Here is a 14,980-nt window from a genome sequence, read left to right as displayed (position 1 = left end):
GCCCCACGGGGCACCGGGCCAGGGCACGCAGCCCGCGCCGGCTCTCTGAGACTCAAGGCTATTTACCTGCAGGATATTTATTTTCCTTGTTTTCCCCTGGCCTTGACTGATGATCATCAGCAACAATAATAAGCACATAAAAGAGGACAGGGAGGGGCAGGGGCCAGCTGTCCCAAGTTCCCTGAGTTCAGCAGCGGCCAGCCGTGCCGTGCCTCCCCTTGCTCTGGAGGCAGCAGGATGCTGCTGGGTGGCTGCCGAGGTGTGGATGGAGCCCAGGTGCTGCTGAAAGCAACAGGACACAATTGCTGCCTGAGGCTGGGCTCCAGGTGTGCAGAGATGCTCATGCCCAGCCCAGCTCCAACTCACTTCAAACAACACCACTTTCCTTTTTTCATTTTGACATTTATTTTACTGGAGGGGGAAAAAAAAAGGAAAAAAAAAAAGAAAGAGAAGCAACAGGCAGTTATACCAACTTACAATTTATTATTTTTTAAAAAAATGACATGAAACACAAGTAAAAATAAATACATCATATAAACAACAAATTGTTCAAAGTCTCTGTTCTGGGAGATCAGGCGAGCACATCCCGTTCGACAGAGAGAAGAGGGAAGCACATGATCATGCGTGGGGCCAACTGACCGACCCACCTGGCTAGCAATACTCCTCTTTCCAACCACAACAAGACAGGCCACAAACTAAGGCGGTAATAAAAAAGAAAGAAAAGAAAATAAAAATAAAAAGAAATCCAAACCAACAGAAAACCCTAAATGAGACTCAGTGATGGATTCCTTCAGGCTCCCATGGATCTGCCAGACTCCAGCTCCCAGCTGGGTAACACGAAGCAGCCGAGGCAGCAGTGGTGGTCCAGGAGGTGGCAGAGCTTGCTCTCCCTCACTTGCCCCATCTTCCCTTCACAGGGAGTGCTTGCTCCAAGGTGCAAGAGCCATTCCTCACTGTAATCTAGTTGGATTATGGTCCCTGTTCAACCTCTGCCCCCTCCCTAGCCCTCCCCCACCCCTGGTCTTTCCAAGACTGGATCAACAAAATTTATTCCAGAGTGGTGAGAAATACCAGCTGTGAAGGTATTTGCTGTACTTATCCCTGTTGGCCTGGAAGCTACCCCCAAAACAGCAGCAATCCTCACACATTCAGCCTCTTGAATTTGTTGTCCAGAGAAGCTGTGGCTGCCCCATCCCTGGAAGTGTCCAAGGCCAGGCTGGACAGGGCTTGGAGCAACCTGGTCTAGTGGAAGGTGTCCCTGCCCATGGCAGGGGGCTGGAACAAGACAATCTTTAAGGTCCCTTCCAGCCCAAACCATTCTTTGATTCACTGACATCATTAGGTCAAAATACACATCATTTCTAGTGAAGACCCTGTGGAAATCCCACCCTTTGCTTGCCAAAATATTTGCTTTCTCCAAATAGCTGCACCCAACCTCCCCACCCTCCCAGACACTCCAGGACAATTTGCAGTAGATCCCGCCAAATAGAGCCCAGTCTGGGCTGTGTTGCCCCCACCCTGCAGCCCCCCAGGAAGCCCCAAGACCCACATCAGCAGTGGGGGCAACAAGCCCACCAAGCCCAGGGCACAGAGCAGCAGCAGCTGCCCCGTGCCCATGGCACTGTCCCACAGTGGTACTCAGCCTTCACCCAGCAGAGTAAACTCCCCACCAAAGGCAAGGGTTGAGGGCTGGGTGCCAGTGCAGAGGGGAACTAACCATTCCCAAAGCCCCCACAGGTCTGCCCTGGCCTTGGGCTGTGCTCAGAAATCTTCCTTACTGTCCAAAACCCTCTGCAGAGAGTCCTGCACTGCTGTCCTCAGAGTCACCCACCCCCCCTCTGAGAACCAGCATCTGCTTCCCATCAGGTCATTTGGAGACAAAAATTCAGCAGCAAAATTTAACCGGTGCAGGGAAAGCCCCGCTCTAGGCTCAGGAAAACCAAGGGAGGACCCTCTGCAGCAGAATCACATGCTGGAGAGGAGAAACCTCTGGGGAGAGCAGATGAGGGAGAACAGGCCCACATGAGGGGAGTCTAAGAGCTTAGAGAGCTCCCCCCACTGGGGATCACCCACATCCCCCTGTGGCTTCTGTGGGGCAGAGGAAATCCTTCCCATGGCACCGATGGGGAGCAGCCCCAGCCACTGCCAGCTCCCATGGGAGCCCTGTGGTCAGGGAATCACGGCCATCTCTGTGACCACCTCAGCTGACGCTCTGCCAGGGCCCATCCCCTCTCTAAGGGGGGGGCCCAGAGCTGGTGGATGGGGCAGAACTGAGGCTGCTCTTGGGCACTTGCTGTGCAGGGCCCCTGTGCTGCAGCTGCCCAGGGCTGCAGGTATTTGCCACCAGCGGGTCATGCACAGGGCAGCCACACCACAGGAGGGTGCCAAGGGGTGTACAAGCCATGGCCACACAGGAGGTGGAACAGCCCTCACACCCTGGTACTGGATTAACAGCCAGCCTGGTGCACTTTCTGCACCCTGGGGCAGCAGAATCCCAGTCATCCTCAGCTCCTACTGCCACAGGGCTTAGGCTCTGCTGGGGGATCACCGGAGAACATCAGGTGGGAGCACAGGGATGTGCCAGGGCTTGTCCTGGAAGCCCTGGGTGCTCTCCTGGAGAGGCAAGGAGTAGAGAGGTGTGCAGTCACCAGTACCACATCCAGACCACACTGCTGACTGCCCCCAGCCACATCTTCACACCTTGTTCCAGCACAGGCCCCACTCAGAGATGATGTGGGAGGGCTGCTTGGATGACACCTGCTACCCTGACCCCCATGGGAAGGGCTGGGGCAGCCGCAGGGCTCTGGGGGGGTCTGCTCATGGTCCCACCTCCCACACGCGCCCGCAGGTCTCAACACTTGCTACTCTCGACAAGGAAAGCCCTTGCCTAGGTCCATTCCCCAAATCCACAGGAAAACTGACAGCCTCACAGGGATGCAACGGACATCTGGGCAAGCTGGTCATGAGGTGGACACACAGAGCACAGGAGGGCATGACTCACAGATGCAGCACTGTCAAGTCTTTGGAGAAACTTGCATGAACACCATCAGTTAATTTGCTTTGTTACTTTTGTGGGGGGGTTTGATTTTTATTTCCATGGTGCATCCAAAGACAAGTTGTCCAGCAGTTTGCTCAGAACCCCTCGGTTTTCAACTCCTAGGATATGTTAAAGAAGAAAGCACTATTTTAATGTTTGTTTTTTTAAAAAAATAGTTAAAATAATTTGCATAGCTAAACTGTTGATCTAAGGCTTCTATGAATGGTGTGGTTATGTTTGACAGACAATGTCCATTAAACAGAGAAAGACACTAGGAAAGCCCCATAACATTTTTTATTGTGTTTCCGTAACACACGCGTGCACACACAACCCTCTCTCTCAGGAAGGGAGCACTCCTTTGGTGGAGGATGTCAGAACATCCTGCCCCTTCCTACACCTAGTTGGTCGCAGCAAACACCAGTGACTGCAGTTTCCATGGCCTAGGGGTCCCCTACAGGCTACCACCAGCTCCAGGGACATCCAAGGCAGGTGAGCACAGCTCCTGCATGGTGACACCCAGATGTGACATGGAGATTCCTGGATTTCAAGTGTCCATCCTAGCGCGTTCACACACACAGTTACACGCTCCAAATCCAGCTGCACCTGGATATCCCAGCCTCTCCCTAGGAGCCCTGGCCCTGAGGAGCAGCTGGGATGCTTGCTGGCAGGGCCAGGACCAGGCTCTGCACTCCTGGGGCTGAGCAGGGGGGGACACTCCCTGTGTGGGGAAAGGCACCTCAGAGCTCTCCTCCTCACTGGGAATGAGCACAGGAGGCTTCCACATGTGCTCCTCCACCTGCCCCAGGACAAGAGGATTCCATTGTCCCTCCAGCTGCTCAGATTCAGAGCAGCTCCTGCTCTGGCAGAATGTCCTGATGGAACACATCCATCCAGTGCCACCTGGGTCAGCCACAGGCCACCTGCACAGTTGGCCCTGCTCCTAGGCTAGACTTTGGTCAACCATCTGCTTCTCCCCACAGAGACAACCCAACAAGCGACCACATGATGGAGGCCAGCTTTTTATTTTTTTAATATGGAAATTAATTTAAAAGTAGAAAGAAAGACTCCCCAGACAATAAATATTATGCCTTCATGAAATAAATTAATGTAGAGATTCTGTGCAGGGGAAAGTCTCCAGTCACAGATTCAACAACAACTGGCACTGGCCCAGTGTCCCCTCCCAACCTTCTCCACTGCCTGATGATGTTCAGAAGCAGCAGCAAGCCCACCCACCCCTGTATCTGGTGGGCCACAGCAGGGTGAGACATAGCCTTCAAACAGCCTGGAAGGGTATGGGGAAGTCAGCAGGATTCCCCTCTGATGGCCACCAAGACATGTGGGATTGCTCCGCTCATCTGGGCTGGCACACAGAGGTGGCATCAGACCCACAGGGCCAACCTACCTTGGACGGGACCCTCCAGAAGGGCCTGGGAGAAGCCCCCACCAGAGCCCTGGCACAGGAACCTGCCTGGAGCCCTCATGCTAGTCTCATGTGAATTCGAAGAGGGTGACAAACTGTGGGGTATTTTTTTTTTTCTCTTTTTTTTTTTCTTTCTTCTTTTATTTGACATCAATCCCCTCCCTCCCTGCCCCAACATACACAATGTAGATGCCTCCCAACTCCCTCCCCATCAAAAACACTTTGTCCCCAAACTCTGGTGAAGTCACCCCCAGCCCACCCCTCTCGAAGTGAGAGAAGATCACAGATAAGGCAGTTCATGTGAGAGGGAGCTCGGCCCTGCCAGCAGTCAAGCCCGCGCCTCCAGGCCTGAGAAGGGCGGTGACTCACAACACCAAGCCTCCACAGCCAGACAAGACAGAGAACAGAGACAGACAGACAGACGGAGCGTGGGGGGAGGCACTCCTACAGTTTGCATTGCTGCTTCCCTCCTCCCCGGCTCTTGCTCCCTCGGCTCTCAAAGGTCCACTCTATCCCTCTCCCATCTCCCAGCCCCTAATACAATTCTTATCCTTGACAGCTAAAGAACAACAAAACAAAACGAAAAGAACAAAACCACCCCCACGCCACACCCTTCGCATCCTTCTCCACCCACTGCCGTGGCCCAGAGGGAAAATCCTGACTCCCAAAAAGGTCCTGCAACTTTTGCCTCCTGGCGGAGCTGAGAGCAAGCAGGAGGCTGGGCCTTTTTATTTCCCTGTGATCTCTATGACATCGTCGTCTTTGTCCTCATCATTAGAGCTGCATCCCACCTCTGGGACCTCCTGGGGTTCAAACTGAGGCACCTGGGACCGAAGGAGACCCCCAGCCGGGTAGCCCGAGTGAGGGGACATGTAGCCAGGGTAGGCAGATGCCATGCTCCTGGGAAGGCTGCTAGGCAAGATGGGGGCTGGGAAAGGAGCGAACATCCTGGGCTCGGGCAGGAGTGACTGCGTGAAGGGAAGCGAGTAATTGGGCAGCACCCCTGTCAGAGAAGGGTTTAGCATGAATGAGGGGACGCTGGCGGTGGCTGAGGTAGCAGCAGAAGAGCTGGCGGTGCCGGCTGTCAGCAGAGGGTCAGTAGTCACAGGGAACACCAGATGAGGGTCTGGGAGTAAATTGGGCAGCTGGTAAAAAGAGGTGCCAGTGCCCACGTACAAGGAGTTTCCTGGCTGGGAGGCAAATGGATGGGTTAGGTTGTGGTTTAAAGAGACAGGAGGCATGGTGAACCCACCAGAGACGGGGTACCCGTGTTCGTACGGCTGCACGGACGACGGCAATTGGCGCTTCTTCTGCTGCCTCCGGGATTGCTCCTCCACAGCCGAGGGCGACGTTGACTTGCGCTTGTTGCCCCGTAAGTCCAACACTGGGTGGGCATCGCCGTGCTGGCTGGTGGCTGGCAGGGCCGAGGACACGGAGGGAGCCACGCAGGGAGCCCCCACGCGCTGCTCGGCTCCTCGGGTGGCGCCGGGCGCGGTGTCTGTGCGGGCGCCGTGGCCCTGCGCCGTGGTGGTGCTGGGAGAGCTGTGGCGGGATTCGCGCGCGGCCGCCGCCTCCGCGTACTGCTGCAGCTCGCTGATGATCTCGGGGCTGTCGGGGGAGATGGGCCGAGTGAGCTCCTCGGCACTGGGGAGCTGCGGGGATGAGGCACTGTGTCTGCCATTGCTCGTGGACTCCAGGGAAGAGCTCTGGGAGCCTGCAAACAAAGAGATGGGACAGGTGAGAAATATGACCCCAGAGAAAAACCTGCTGGCCAAGAGGCAACAGTGGAAAGGAAGATAGTAATATCTTGGGGATATGACAGGGTTAGCTCTGAACACAGACATGATGGAATACACCAGGGAATACTGCCCCAGACACTCCAGCAGCAAAGCACATGTGCAAGCCCCACAGAGCACCCACAGGCCCCTACCTGAGGCAGCTGTCCGACGGTCTTCATTGCCCTTTGGCTTCCCAGTGGTCCGTATGGCAAAAATCCGACCGTCACTGGTCCGGATGTACGTCCCTGGAACAGAGGGACAACTTCATTCTACAACTTCATTACAACTCCAGTCTCAGCTCAGGGCCTGGATCTATGAATCTGTCCTATTCCTTGGGCAAGAATACGATAGCAGTGCTGCACAGGCTCAGTGGAGGGCTCCTACCCCCTTCCTCATCCTTCACTTTCACACTTTCAGCTTTCCTGGACTGGAGATCACCTCCTCCCAGTGTGCCACTGGGAAATATGGAACTTCACACTTGAAGCAGTTTGCTCTGGAAGAACCAGGGAGTGTTTGGCCACCTCAGACTGGCAAGGAAGAACTGAGCCACAAAGTTCAACAGCTCCTCTCAGGGACAGGAGCAACAGCCACAGGTGCAACAGCCATGCAGCATCAGCACACCCAGAGCATGAGCTGCAACAGAGTCACTGCAAACTCTAGACTTCCTTCCCTTCTTGTTTCTTTTTTCCTCAAGGGATTGATTCATGCTTATACATAATTTTCTTTCCTAATTAGCACTGGTTAGGACCCTATCCCCAAATCTTTGCAGGACAGAATTACCTTTTGTCCCTCTGATGATGTGGATGCTCTCACCAGCACTGATTCTTGCTTGTACATCAGTGGATGTGTTTGTACCCGGAATCACAATATCTGTTGGGGAGAAAGAAACAGAATAGTGCCCATTAAACTACATGCCAGCCACAGCCAGGAGAGGGCAGGTGCACCACCAACCCCTTTTTTTGCAGTGCAGTTGTCTCTCCTGTGTGCTGTGCTAAAAGCAAGCCCTGGATTTATTTCTACACAGCACAAAAAGACAGCAGAGGGTCCCAGGAAGCAAAAGCCATGCTGTCCTAGCATAGCATCTCCAGAACCACCAGTGACAGTACTGCAGGTTCTATCAGGGAAAGTTCACTCCCAACAATCCACTACATCCATGGCTCTTGTATACCTGCAGGGAAAGTCCTCCAGGCACAGAGGAACTACTCAAATGCAGAGACAGTATCGTTGCCTCTGATGCCCATCTGCCCACAGCCCATGTGGACAGTAACAACTCACCCTGATCCTCAGTTCACCATGGGCATCCTCAATTTACCGTGGGCATCACAACATAACCCACTTTGAGCAGCAGCAACTCACCTGTGGTGGTAACAATCTTCTGCACAAAGACACCAGCTCGTTGTAGGTAGTTGATGGGAAAGTTGACAGCAGGGTTGGAACTTGAGGTTGATCCTGCACTGCCCATGGGGACATGCCGGGGCATCATTGGAATGGGGGTGGACTGAACTGGGCGGACGCTTGCCACTGGTTTGTCCTCACCTTTGAGGGCTGGTCGCCTAGTGAGAGAGGAGGAAGGAGAGTGCAGCACCCATCCCACAGTGATAAGCATCCTCTGCCCCCTCATTTCATGGCTACAGCATGGGGAGAAGGGAAGGGGCAGTTGCTCACCAGTTCCTCTGGCTAAAGGCAGGGATGCTCGTCAGACTCTGGTCACTGGCTGGGTAATACTGTGCGTAGGACGGCCGGGTGTAGGGGACGGACGCTCGCTTTTCCTCCTCATAGCTCTTCTTGGCTGCTTTCTTCTCTGCCTTGGTCAGCTTGTGCTCCTTCCGGTCGATCAGCAGTGACTCGTGCTGAAAAGGCTCCTGCAACCCCACAGCACCGCGGTTCTGGCACCCACACACCGCAAGAGGGAACCAGCACACCCCGAACGGCAGCAGCCCGCTCCCCAGCAGCCTGTCTCCTTCCAGGCTGGCAGAGCTGGCCATGGCAAAGCACGTGTTGGGGTACTGCCGTGGATGTGACCAAGGCTCATCTTGAAGTGTGACAGTCAGCTAATGCCATCACCTAGTAGCCAAGGCTATCACTTACCATGAGCAAACAGCAAAACCCAGGAGCTTTGGCCAGGCCAAGAGCACAAGCAAGGAGCCTGCCATGATGTCACATAGCCCCCAGAGCCCCACAGCACCTGGCATAGACCCACTCTGAAGCATCACCCCACCAGTGACACTCCTGACAGCAGAGGCCAGTGCTGCCTGTCCCAGCTTTGGTTTAAAGTCACCCCAGGAGAAGAGCTGACAGCAAGCTGGGATATTCCACTGCCACCTTCCTGCCCAGCAAGAAGTAAAAAAAAAAAGGGGTGCCTGACAACCTGCCCCCAAACCTGTATAGGACAGAGGTGTTTCTAAATGAGCGGAATATATCACAGGGAAGGGCAGGGATCTTTGGGTCCTCTCTAGAGAATTTTCTGCCTATTCCCATCAGCACCTAGGTGCATCCTTCTTGCCACCATGGCCCGTCACATTGCTGGACTCCTCCAGGCCCACTCCTGCCTGTGCAGTGCAGTGCCAGCAAAGAAACAGACTGGTCTTACCTTGGTGATGAGGTGAGGATACTTGAGACAGGCTAATTGTAGAACAGACTCCTTCATCTTGCTCGGATTGAGGGAGAGCTGAGCAGGGTCAGATTCCTCTTCCACAAAATGCAGCAGGTTCTCCACCTCCCGTCGAGTGAAGTTCAGCACTGGGTTCAGATCATCCACCACCCGATCTGGAAAAGAGAGGGAGTGGAGTAAGCAAACAAGGGAAGAGATCAGCACTGCTCGCCTGCTGCCTTTTCTACAATTCTGTCCTAAAACAGCTCCCTCCTTGCAATCTACACAATCCTCAGAAGTATTCTGTAAATGTCAGGGCAAGGAGAAAAATCATCATGTTCAGAGTTGAGCCTGTTTGACCAAGTCAGGCTGACAGGTGCCTGTGCTCCAGACTGCACAGCAAAGTTGTACAGGTCACTAAGCTCCTGACAAACAGGAACACAGAACTAATTATGGACAGTCCCACCTCATGTAACAAGGCTGTAAACATACACATCCTGGGACAGAACTACAGCCACATCACACAAATCCCACCAAAAAGGCTCAAATTAATAACTATGTACTAAAGAGGAAAGCTCACAAAAGCAGCCACATTCCCTCACTCACAAGAGCCTGAACATTTTCCTTGAATATTCCCTCTTTCACACAGGTCAATGGGAGCACATGCAGAAAACACCTCTATCCAGGACTCTCATGGGAGCCAGCCCAGCTGACAGAGGACTCCAAGTGCAGAACAGCAAACTGGGCTGATCACACTGGGCTGCTGCCTCAGGAGTTTTGAACAAAGAAGGACACAGAGCTCTCTTTGGGTCACCACAACCCTCAGCTGCACATTCTATGAGAGCAACTTGACAACTGGCACAAGCCAGCACAAAAGATACTTTTGGTACAAAGGCATGACAGAACTACAATGAATAAATTATTCTTAGCACCTAAGCAAGCACTAGCAGTCAAAGGTATCAGTATATGTTTTAATTTAGCTATTTTCCCTCTCTTACTGCAGGAAAAATGGAGATAGAGAGTTATTTAAGTAGTAACACCCAGTTTAAGATGAGCAATACCCAGGGCAGAGGAGAAAACAGGATGAGCAACCCCTTGAGTCTTTGGTCTGCTGCAGCAGCCAGAAGAGAAACGGCACAGCAGAGGATTGGCACCACAACCTTGCTGCAGGATGCTGGCTCTACTACCATGAATTTCTTGCAGGATCCTTTGCCACTGCCAACTCAAACATAGCCCTGGGATAGTGCTTGTCATCTCTTTGCCTGTTTTTCAACCTTAAAAAAAGAAGTTACAAAACCCACAGAAACAAGACTTCCAGGAGCTAAGAGGAGAAAGCTGAGAGTGGAACATTGTGCTCTCCATGCTTACCTGACATGCCCTGCTTGGAGATCTGACGGTCATAGATCTTCTTCTCCAGGGTGTAATCAGAAACCAGTCTGTAGATGTGGCATGGCTTCTTCTGCCCATAGCGGTACACCCGACACACGGCCTGGGCATCGTGGCACGGGTTCCAGGAAGCATCAAACACCACCACTCTGTTTGCTCCAATCAGGTTGACACCCAAACATCCAGCACTGGAAAATTAAGGCAAATTTCAAACCGCTGCCCTGGTCAATTACCAAAACTTCTAGGCAGGGACAGCCATCACAGCCAAGAGTCCATGAAGGGTATATCAAAGTTTCTTCCAGTCAAACTTTAAACCCAAGTTTGGTTTCTAAGACTGTTAAGCTGTTGCAGAGGCCTACAGCTGAAATCCTACATCTCTAGGGAATTCAGAAGCAGATGGCATTATCATACCATGGGGAGCATATTGCAAAGGAAGTTAAGAACTGAAAATCCACATGCATCCAGAACATCAGTATGAGTCTTCCTCTGTGCCCTTCTGCTCCAGCCAACTCACCGTGTGGACAAAAGGAAGAGCCAAACAGAGGTGTTGCTGGGATCATTGAACTGGTTAATCAGCCGTTCCCTTTCTGAGGCAGAGGTGCTGCCATCCAGCCCTGAGAAGAGAATTAAAGACACATGTAAAAGCTCTGTATGTTTGGGGTATTTCCATCAGAAAAAATCCAGTTTCTGAACACTGAGCTTTGAAACTGGTTCCAAACCAAGTCATGTACTCCAGGAACTCAACCGGACCCCTCTGTACCTGTAATATGCCCAAAAAGGCGGGAGCAACGCAGCCAGCCAGGTTGCGACTTGATCAACTGAAAGATCAAGTAAACATTACTCAAGGCCAGGCCTGGGAGCACTACAACACATCCAGCCCTCTAAGGCTCTGCTTTAGGCAAGGTGGATAGCAACCAGGAACAACAGGAACAAAGGCCTCATGTATGCAGAAAACTCCAGGAATCAAGAGAAATCAAAATTGTAAAGCCTTTGACAACCTCCCAGAGCACAGAGAGTGCTGGTGTAAAGGAGTGCAGGGGGTGTTATATCTCTGTTCCTGGACAGCAGCTTGTTTCTGGCAGCTCTGCAAAAATCAGGAACACCATATCCATCACTCTTCTCAGTCCTGGTCTGCAAAGTAGCCACACAGAGCAACAACCCATACCAGAGAAAGATTTAAAGCTGAGGAAGAAGGGAGAGGAATTCACAGCCTTGATCAAGCGAAAGCATTCCACAGCGATTCTGGTTTTGGAAGCAAGATCTAGCAAACAGCCAACAGGAAGCAAAAAGTATCTTTTGCAACTTTAAAAAAGCAGTAGTGTGTAAGATGTCAAAGATGCCTAACATCTTCTAAGAAAGATGTCAAAAGACAATTTGGAAATTACTGCTTACTTGCTATTTAACTGACACTGTCTTCCAAAACAACTGAAGTAAGAACAATCTGAAAGAGGGTCATCAGAAGAATGCTTCAGCAGAGCATTTTCACACTCAAAGACAACTAAAAGAGGATGGTGGGCAACTTTCAGGAATTAGTCCTTCACACGACCAAACAGTGTCACAACAAAAGAGAGGAGGACTGGGTGCACTCACTGTAGTAGTTGATGTTTCGGACCCAGTTATGAACTCCTCCATCTGAGCCCGGAGGACTCGGCATCGGTCTCTTTGCCAAAAACTCTTCAATGACAGATAAGGTGGACAAGCTCTGGCTGCAAAACCAAGATCTCTGTTCAGGAAAAAGACCCCCAGCAGCAGAAGTGGAGTATAAAAACCCTTCTCCCATCAGCATATGACAGTGCTGATGGTTGCCAAACCCTGTTTGTGTAGCACACCCCTCACTAGTAAATATGACAGCGGAAGAAGTATAAAATCCATGGACGAAAATGTAACAAAGGAGAAAAGGGGAACTGCCACGCCATTCATCCTCTGCAAAAACCTCCCAGTACTGGGGGGATCCCATTACTCCAGTATTTAATGACTACAGCATCAGTTGGTGATACTCTGCTTACCTGAAGACCAAGATCTTGTCTCCAAGCTTCACACTTTCCTCAATTAGATGGAAAAGTAACACCATCTTGGGCGAGTTCTCCAGGACTCCCGTCTGGTAATCGCACAAGATGTCTTTGGCCTACCAAGAAACGGGAGACTATTAGAGGTGGAGTTGCTCATTCCCTATTTAGTTCAACAATGCTGTCTCAAGGTGAGAGAAATAAATCATGGCAATGAGGTTATTTACATCCAGTTATTTGAGGTGACAATGTTACTCCCAACTGCTGCTGCTACCTCCCATTCCAGAAGCTCCAAATGACAGACTCCAATCAATGAGTGTCCTCTTAACCTCTCATGACTCTTTCATCTCAAGAGCTTTCCTCCATCCTTCTAGATTTACCACCATCTTATTTAGATCAAACTTCACCCTAGCACTTTTATTTAGAATAATGAAGTCCACAGCCTTCTTGGTCAGATGAGAACAGTTACATAAGAGTGTGCCTGCACTTCTACCTCATGAGAGTCACAAACCCCTCCTAGCACCTCACAGATCTGCTTAGCAAGATGCTGTGTGGTAAACAGAACTTAGGAGAAACCCACAACTCAAACAGAAGAGTCTTCTCTGCTCTGCTTCAGAAAAATGTCCATTCTTTCAGACTCTCCAGATGAAGAAGTTTCCAGCAGTGACACTCACCCACTCGTAAGTTACGACCTGATTTGCTCTCTCCTGAAAAGGGTTGAAGCCAACACTCTGGAGGAACTTGCTATTAGTAGCTTCTCCAACTGGTGATGCCAAAGCATTACTCTCTGTTTTAACTTTAATTCCCTGAGGCTGGCAGCGGGAATTAGTGTTTGCTGTGCCAAGGTCTTCTACATCCAAATCCTGCTCATTTGCTAGATTTTCCTTTTGCAGAGCTTCATACAACACATCCGGATGGTTCCAGATCTGAAGGGATAAAGAAAGGAAGTAGTTAGACTTGCACTGGTCTGTTGCTTGTCAATGACTGTGACCTGACAGCCCCCATAGCTATTCAAAGAAAAGAACTAATACTTCTTCTGTGCTCTCATATCTTTAAATGTGTCCAAGCCTTTCCTTGAGAACAAACCAGGAGGTCACTGTGCGCCCCATAGAGCACAAAGGCAGAGGAAGCTGCCTCTTTACACTAAGCAGGTAAGGTTAAGGAATTGAAGATATCAGCCCAGATTGTTTCAGCTGATGCCAGCAGGTTTCTTGCACAGTTTGAAAGAGACATTTAACATCCCTGCACCCCAGCTCTGGAAGCAAAGACAACAATACTGTTGAACCACTGCAAAGCACTCTGGGGAGAGAAGATTCCCTGACCAATCACACTTTCTCCTCCTCTTTTGACTTATATTCCCCTTTCCTCAACATATTAGAATATTTCTTTGCATCTTCTGCCAAAACCTACCTTACAACAGACACAGAAAGCTTTGAGTGGGTTCAGCCCCAGCCAGCCACTGTTGCCTGCATCACGGAAGCGGTTCATGAACTCCGTGTAAAGGGCCCGCTGGATCTTGGACAGACGTACCAGAATGACATGTTCTTCCTTAGATGGGAGCTGGACCTTCAGCACGTTGTGGCCTCGCCTGTGGAGGAAATAAAAAGAGTCAGATAAATACAGGGAAGAGAATTCCCCAGTATGAGCTCCCTGTGGCTGCTGTAGGGTAAGATTTTGACTTCTTGCCTACCCAGCTGCAGGGAGAAGGATCTCTAAATTGCGTTTCTCTAATGCATGACACTTCTGAGATACTCTCCCTGCAGCCAAATAGCAATTGTAAACACAATTACAAAGATCTCAAACATTACAATCTTCTAGCACAGGTCACAGAGTTAAGAGAGTGATGAAAGGTCTGTTTTCCATGGTTGAAAAACAGACATAAGATGTAAAGTCTATTTTCAGCTCTGCCAATGATTAAGACACTCCAGACCAGCATCTTAGAATCCTCATCTGAGAAAAAAAAAAGCTGATTTGTTTCCAGAGTGGTGGAGTCACTGTCACTTTTCTTAACACTTCCACGAACACTTCCAGATTCTTGGATAATGATGCCACAAAGCACACATCCAAACTGGCTATTAAGCCATCAAAATAAACCTGAGGTCACTGTAGGGCAGTTAGAGGTGCAATTCTCTATTATCAGAGTCTGTGGTACCAAAGCAAACCAAATTTATAGTATGGCCAGCAGGGCCAGGGTAGTGAACCTCCCCTCATACTCAGCATTAGTGAGGTCCCACCCTGAATCCTGGGTTCAGTTTTGGGCCTCTCATTACAAGACAGTGAAGTGCTGCAGCGTGTCCAGATTCAGGTAAAAGAGCTGGAAAGGGTCTGGAGCACAAGTCTGATGAGGAACAGCTGAGGGAGCTCAGGCTGGAGAAAAGGAGGCTTTGGGGGGGACTTCTCTCTGTCTCTACACAACTACCTAGGTTATATCCAGGTAGGGAACAGTCTCTTCTCCCAGGTAACAGTGACAGGACAAGAGAAAATGGCCTCATATTGTGCTGGGGAGGTTTGGATCGGATTACTTCATGGAAAGGGTGGTCAGACATTGGAACAGGCTGTTCAGGGAAGTGGTGGAGTGACCAATCCTGGAGGGATTTAAAAGACATAGGTGTGGTGTTGGGGACAAGGTGTCTGTGCTGGCTTAATGGTTGGACTTGACGATCTTACAGGTCTTTTCCAACCTAAACGCTTCCACGATTCTGTAAGGCAGCACGATTCAGTTGTACTGCATAAACCCTGCAAAGAAGCCAGGTAACGTGTGCT

At 50.8% G+C, this 14,980-nt stretch overlaps 1 protein-coding gene across 3 annotated transcripts in view; it reads right to left on the bottom strand.

Moving 5' to 3' along the window:
• Nucleotides 1-463: 463 nt before the first annotated feature.
• Nucleotides 464-14,980, bottom strand: part of RAD54L2 (RAD54 like 2) — a 68,238-nt gene continuing 53,721 nt past the window's right edge. For 2 of the 3 annotated variants that reach the window (XM_033071273.1, XM_033071274.1), the window contains 12 exons: nucleotides 13,628-13,805; nucleotides 12,892-13,143; nucleotides 12,218-12,336; nucleotides 11,802-11,917; nucleotides 10,726-10,825; nucleotides 10,194-10,399; nucleotides 8,826-9,001; nucleotides 7,901-8,097; nucleotides 7,592-7,788; nucleotides 7,016-7,105; nucleotides 6,388-6,480; nucleotides 4,044-6,171 (listed from right to left, as the gene is read on the bottom strand). In XM_033071273.1, the coding sequence (XP_032927164.1) occupies nucleotides 5,186-6,171; nucleotides 6,388-6,480; nucleotides 7,016-7,105; nucleotides 7,592-7,788; nucleotides 7,901-8,097; nucleotides 8,826-9,001; nucleotides 10,194-10,399; nucleotides 10,726-10,825; nucleotides 11,802-11,917; nucleotides 12,218-12,336; nucleotides 12,892-13,143; nucleotides 13,628-13,805 (2,710 nt within the window). In that variant the 3' untranslated portion in view covers nucleotides 4,044-5,185. Of the gene's footprint in view, nucleotides 3,157-4,043; nucleotides 6,172-6,387; nucleotides 6,481-7,015; nucleotides 7,106-7,591; nucleotides 7,789-7,900; nucleotides 8,098-8,825; nucleotides 9,002-10,193; nucleotides 10,400-10,725; nucleotides 10,826-11,801; nucleotides 11,918-12,217; nucleotides 12,337-12,891; nucleotides 13,144-13,627; nucleotides 13,806-14,980 lie in introns of those variants that run through there. The other variant, XM_033071275.1, reaches the window with a different exon arrangement.

Source organism: Catharus ustulatus, chromosome 13 (genome assembly GCF_009819885.2).
Source record: "Catharus ustulatus isolate bCatUst1 chromosome 13, bCatUst1.pri.v2, whole genome shotgun sequence".
Lineage (NCBI taxonomy): Eukaryota > Metazoa > Chordata > Aves > Passeriformes > Turdidae > Catharus > Catharus ustulatus.
Note: the sequence above shows the minus strand (reverse complement) of the source record. Positions and strands in the feature narration are given on the sequence as shown.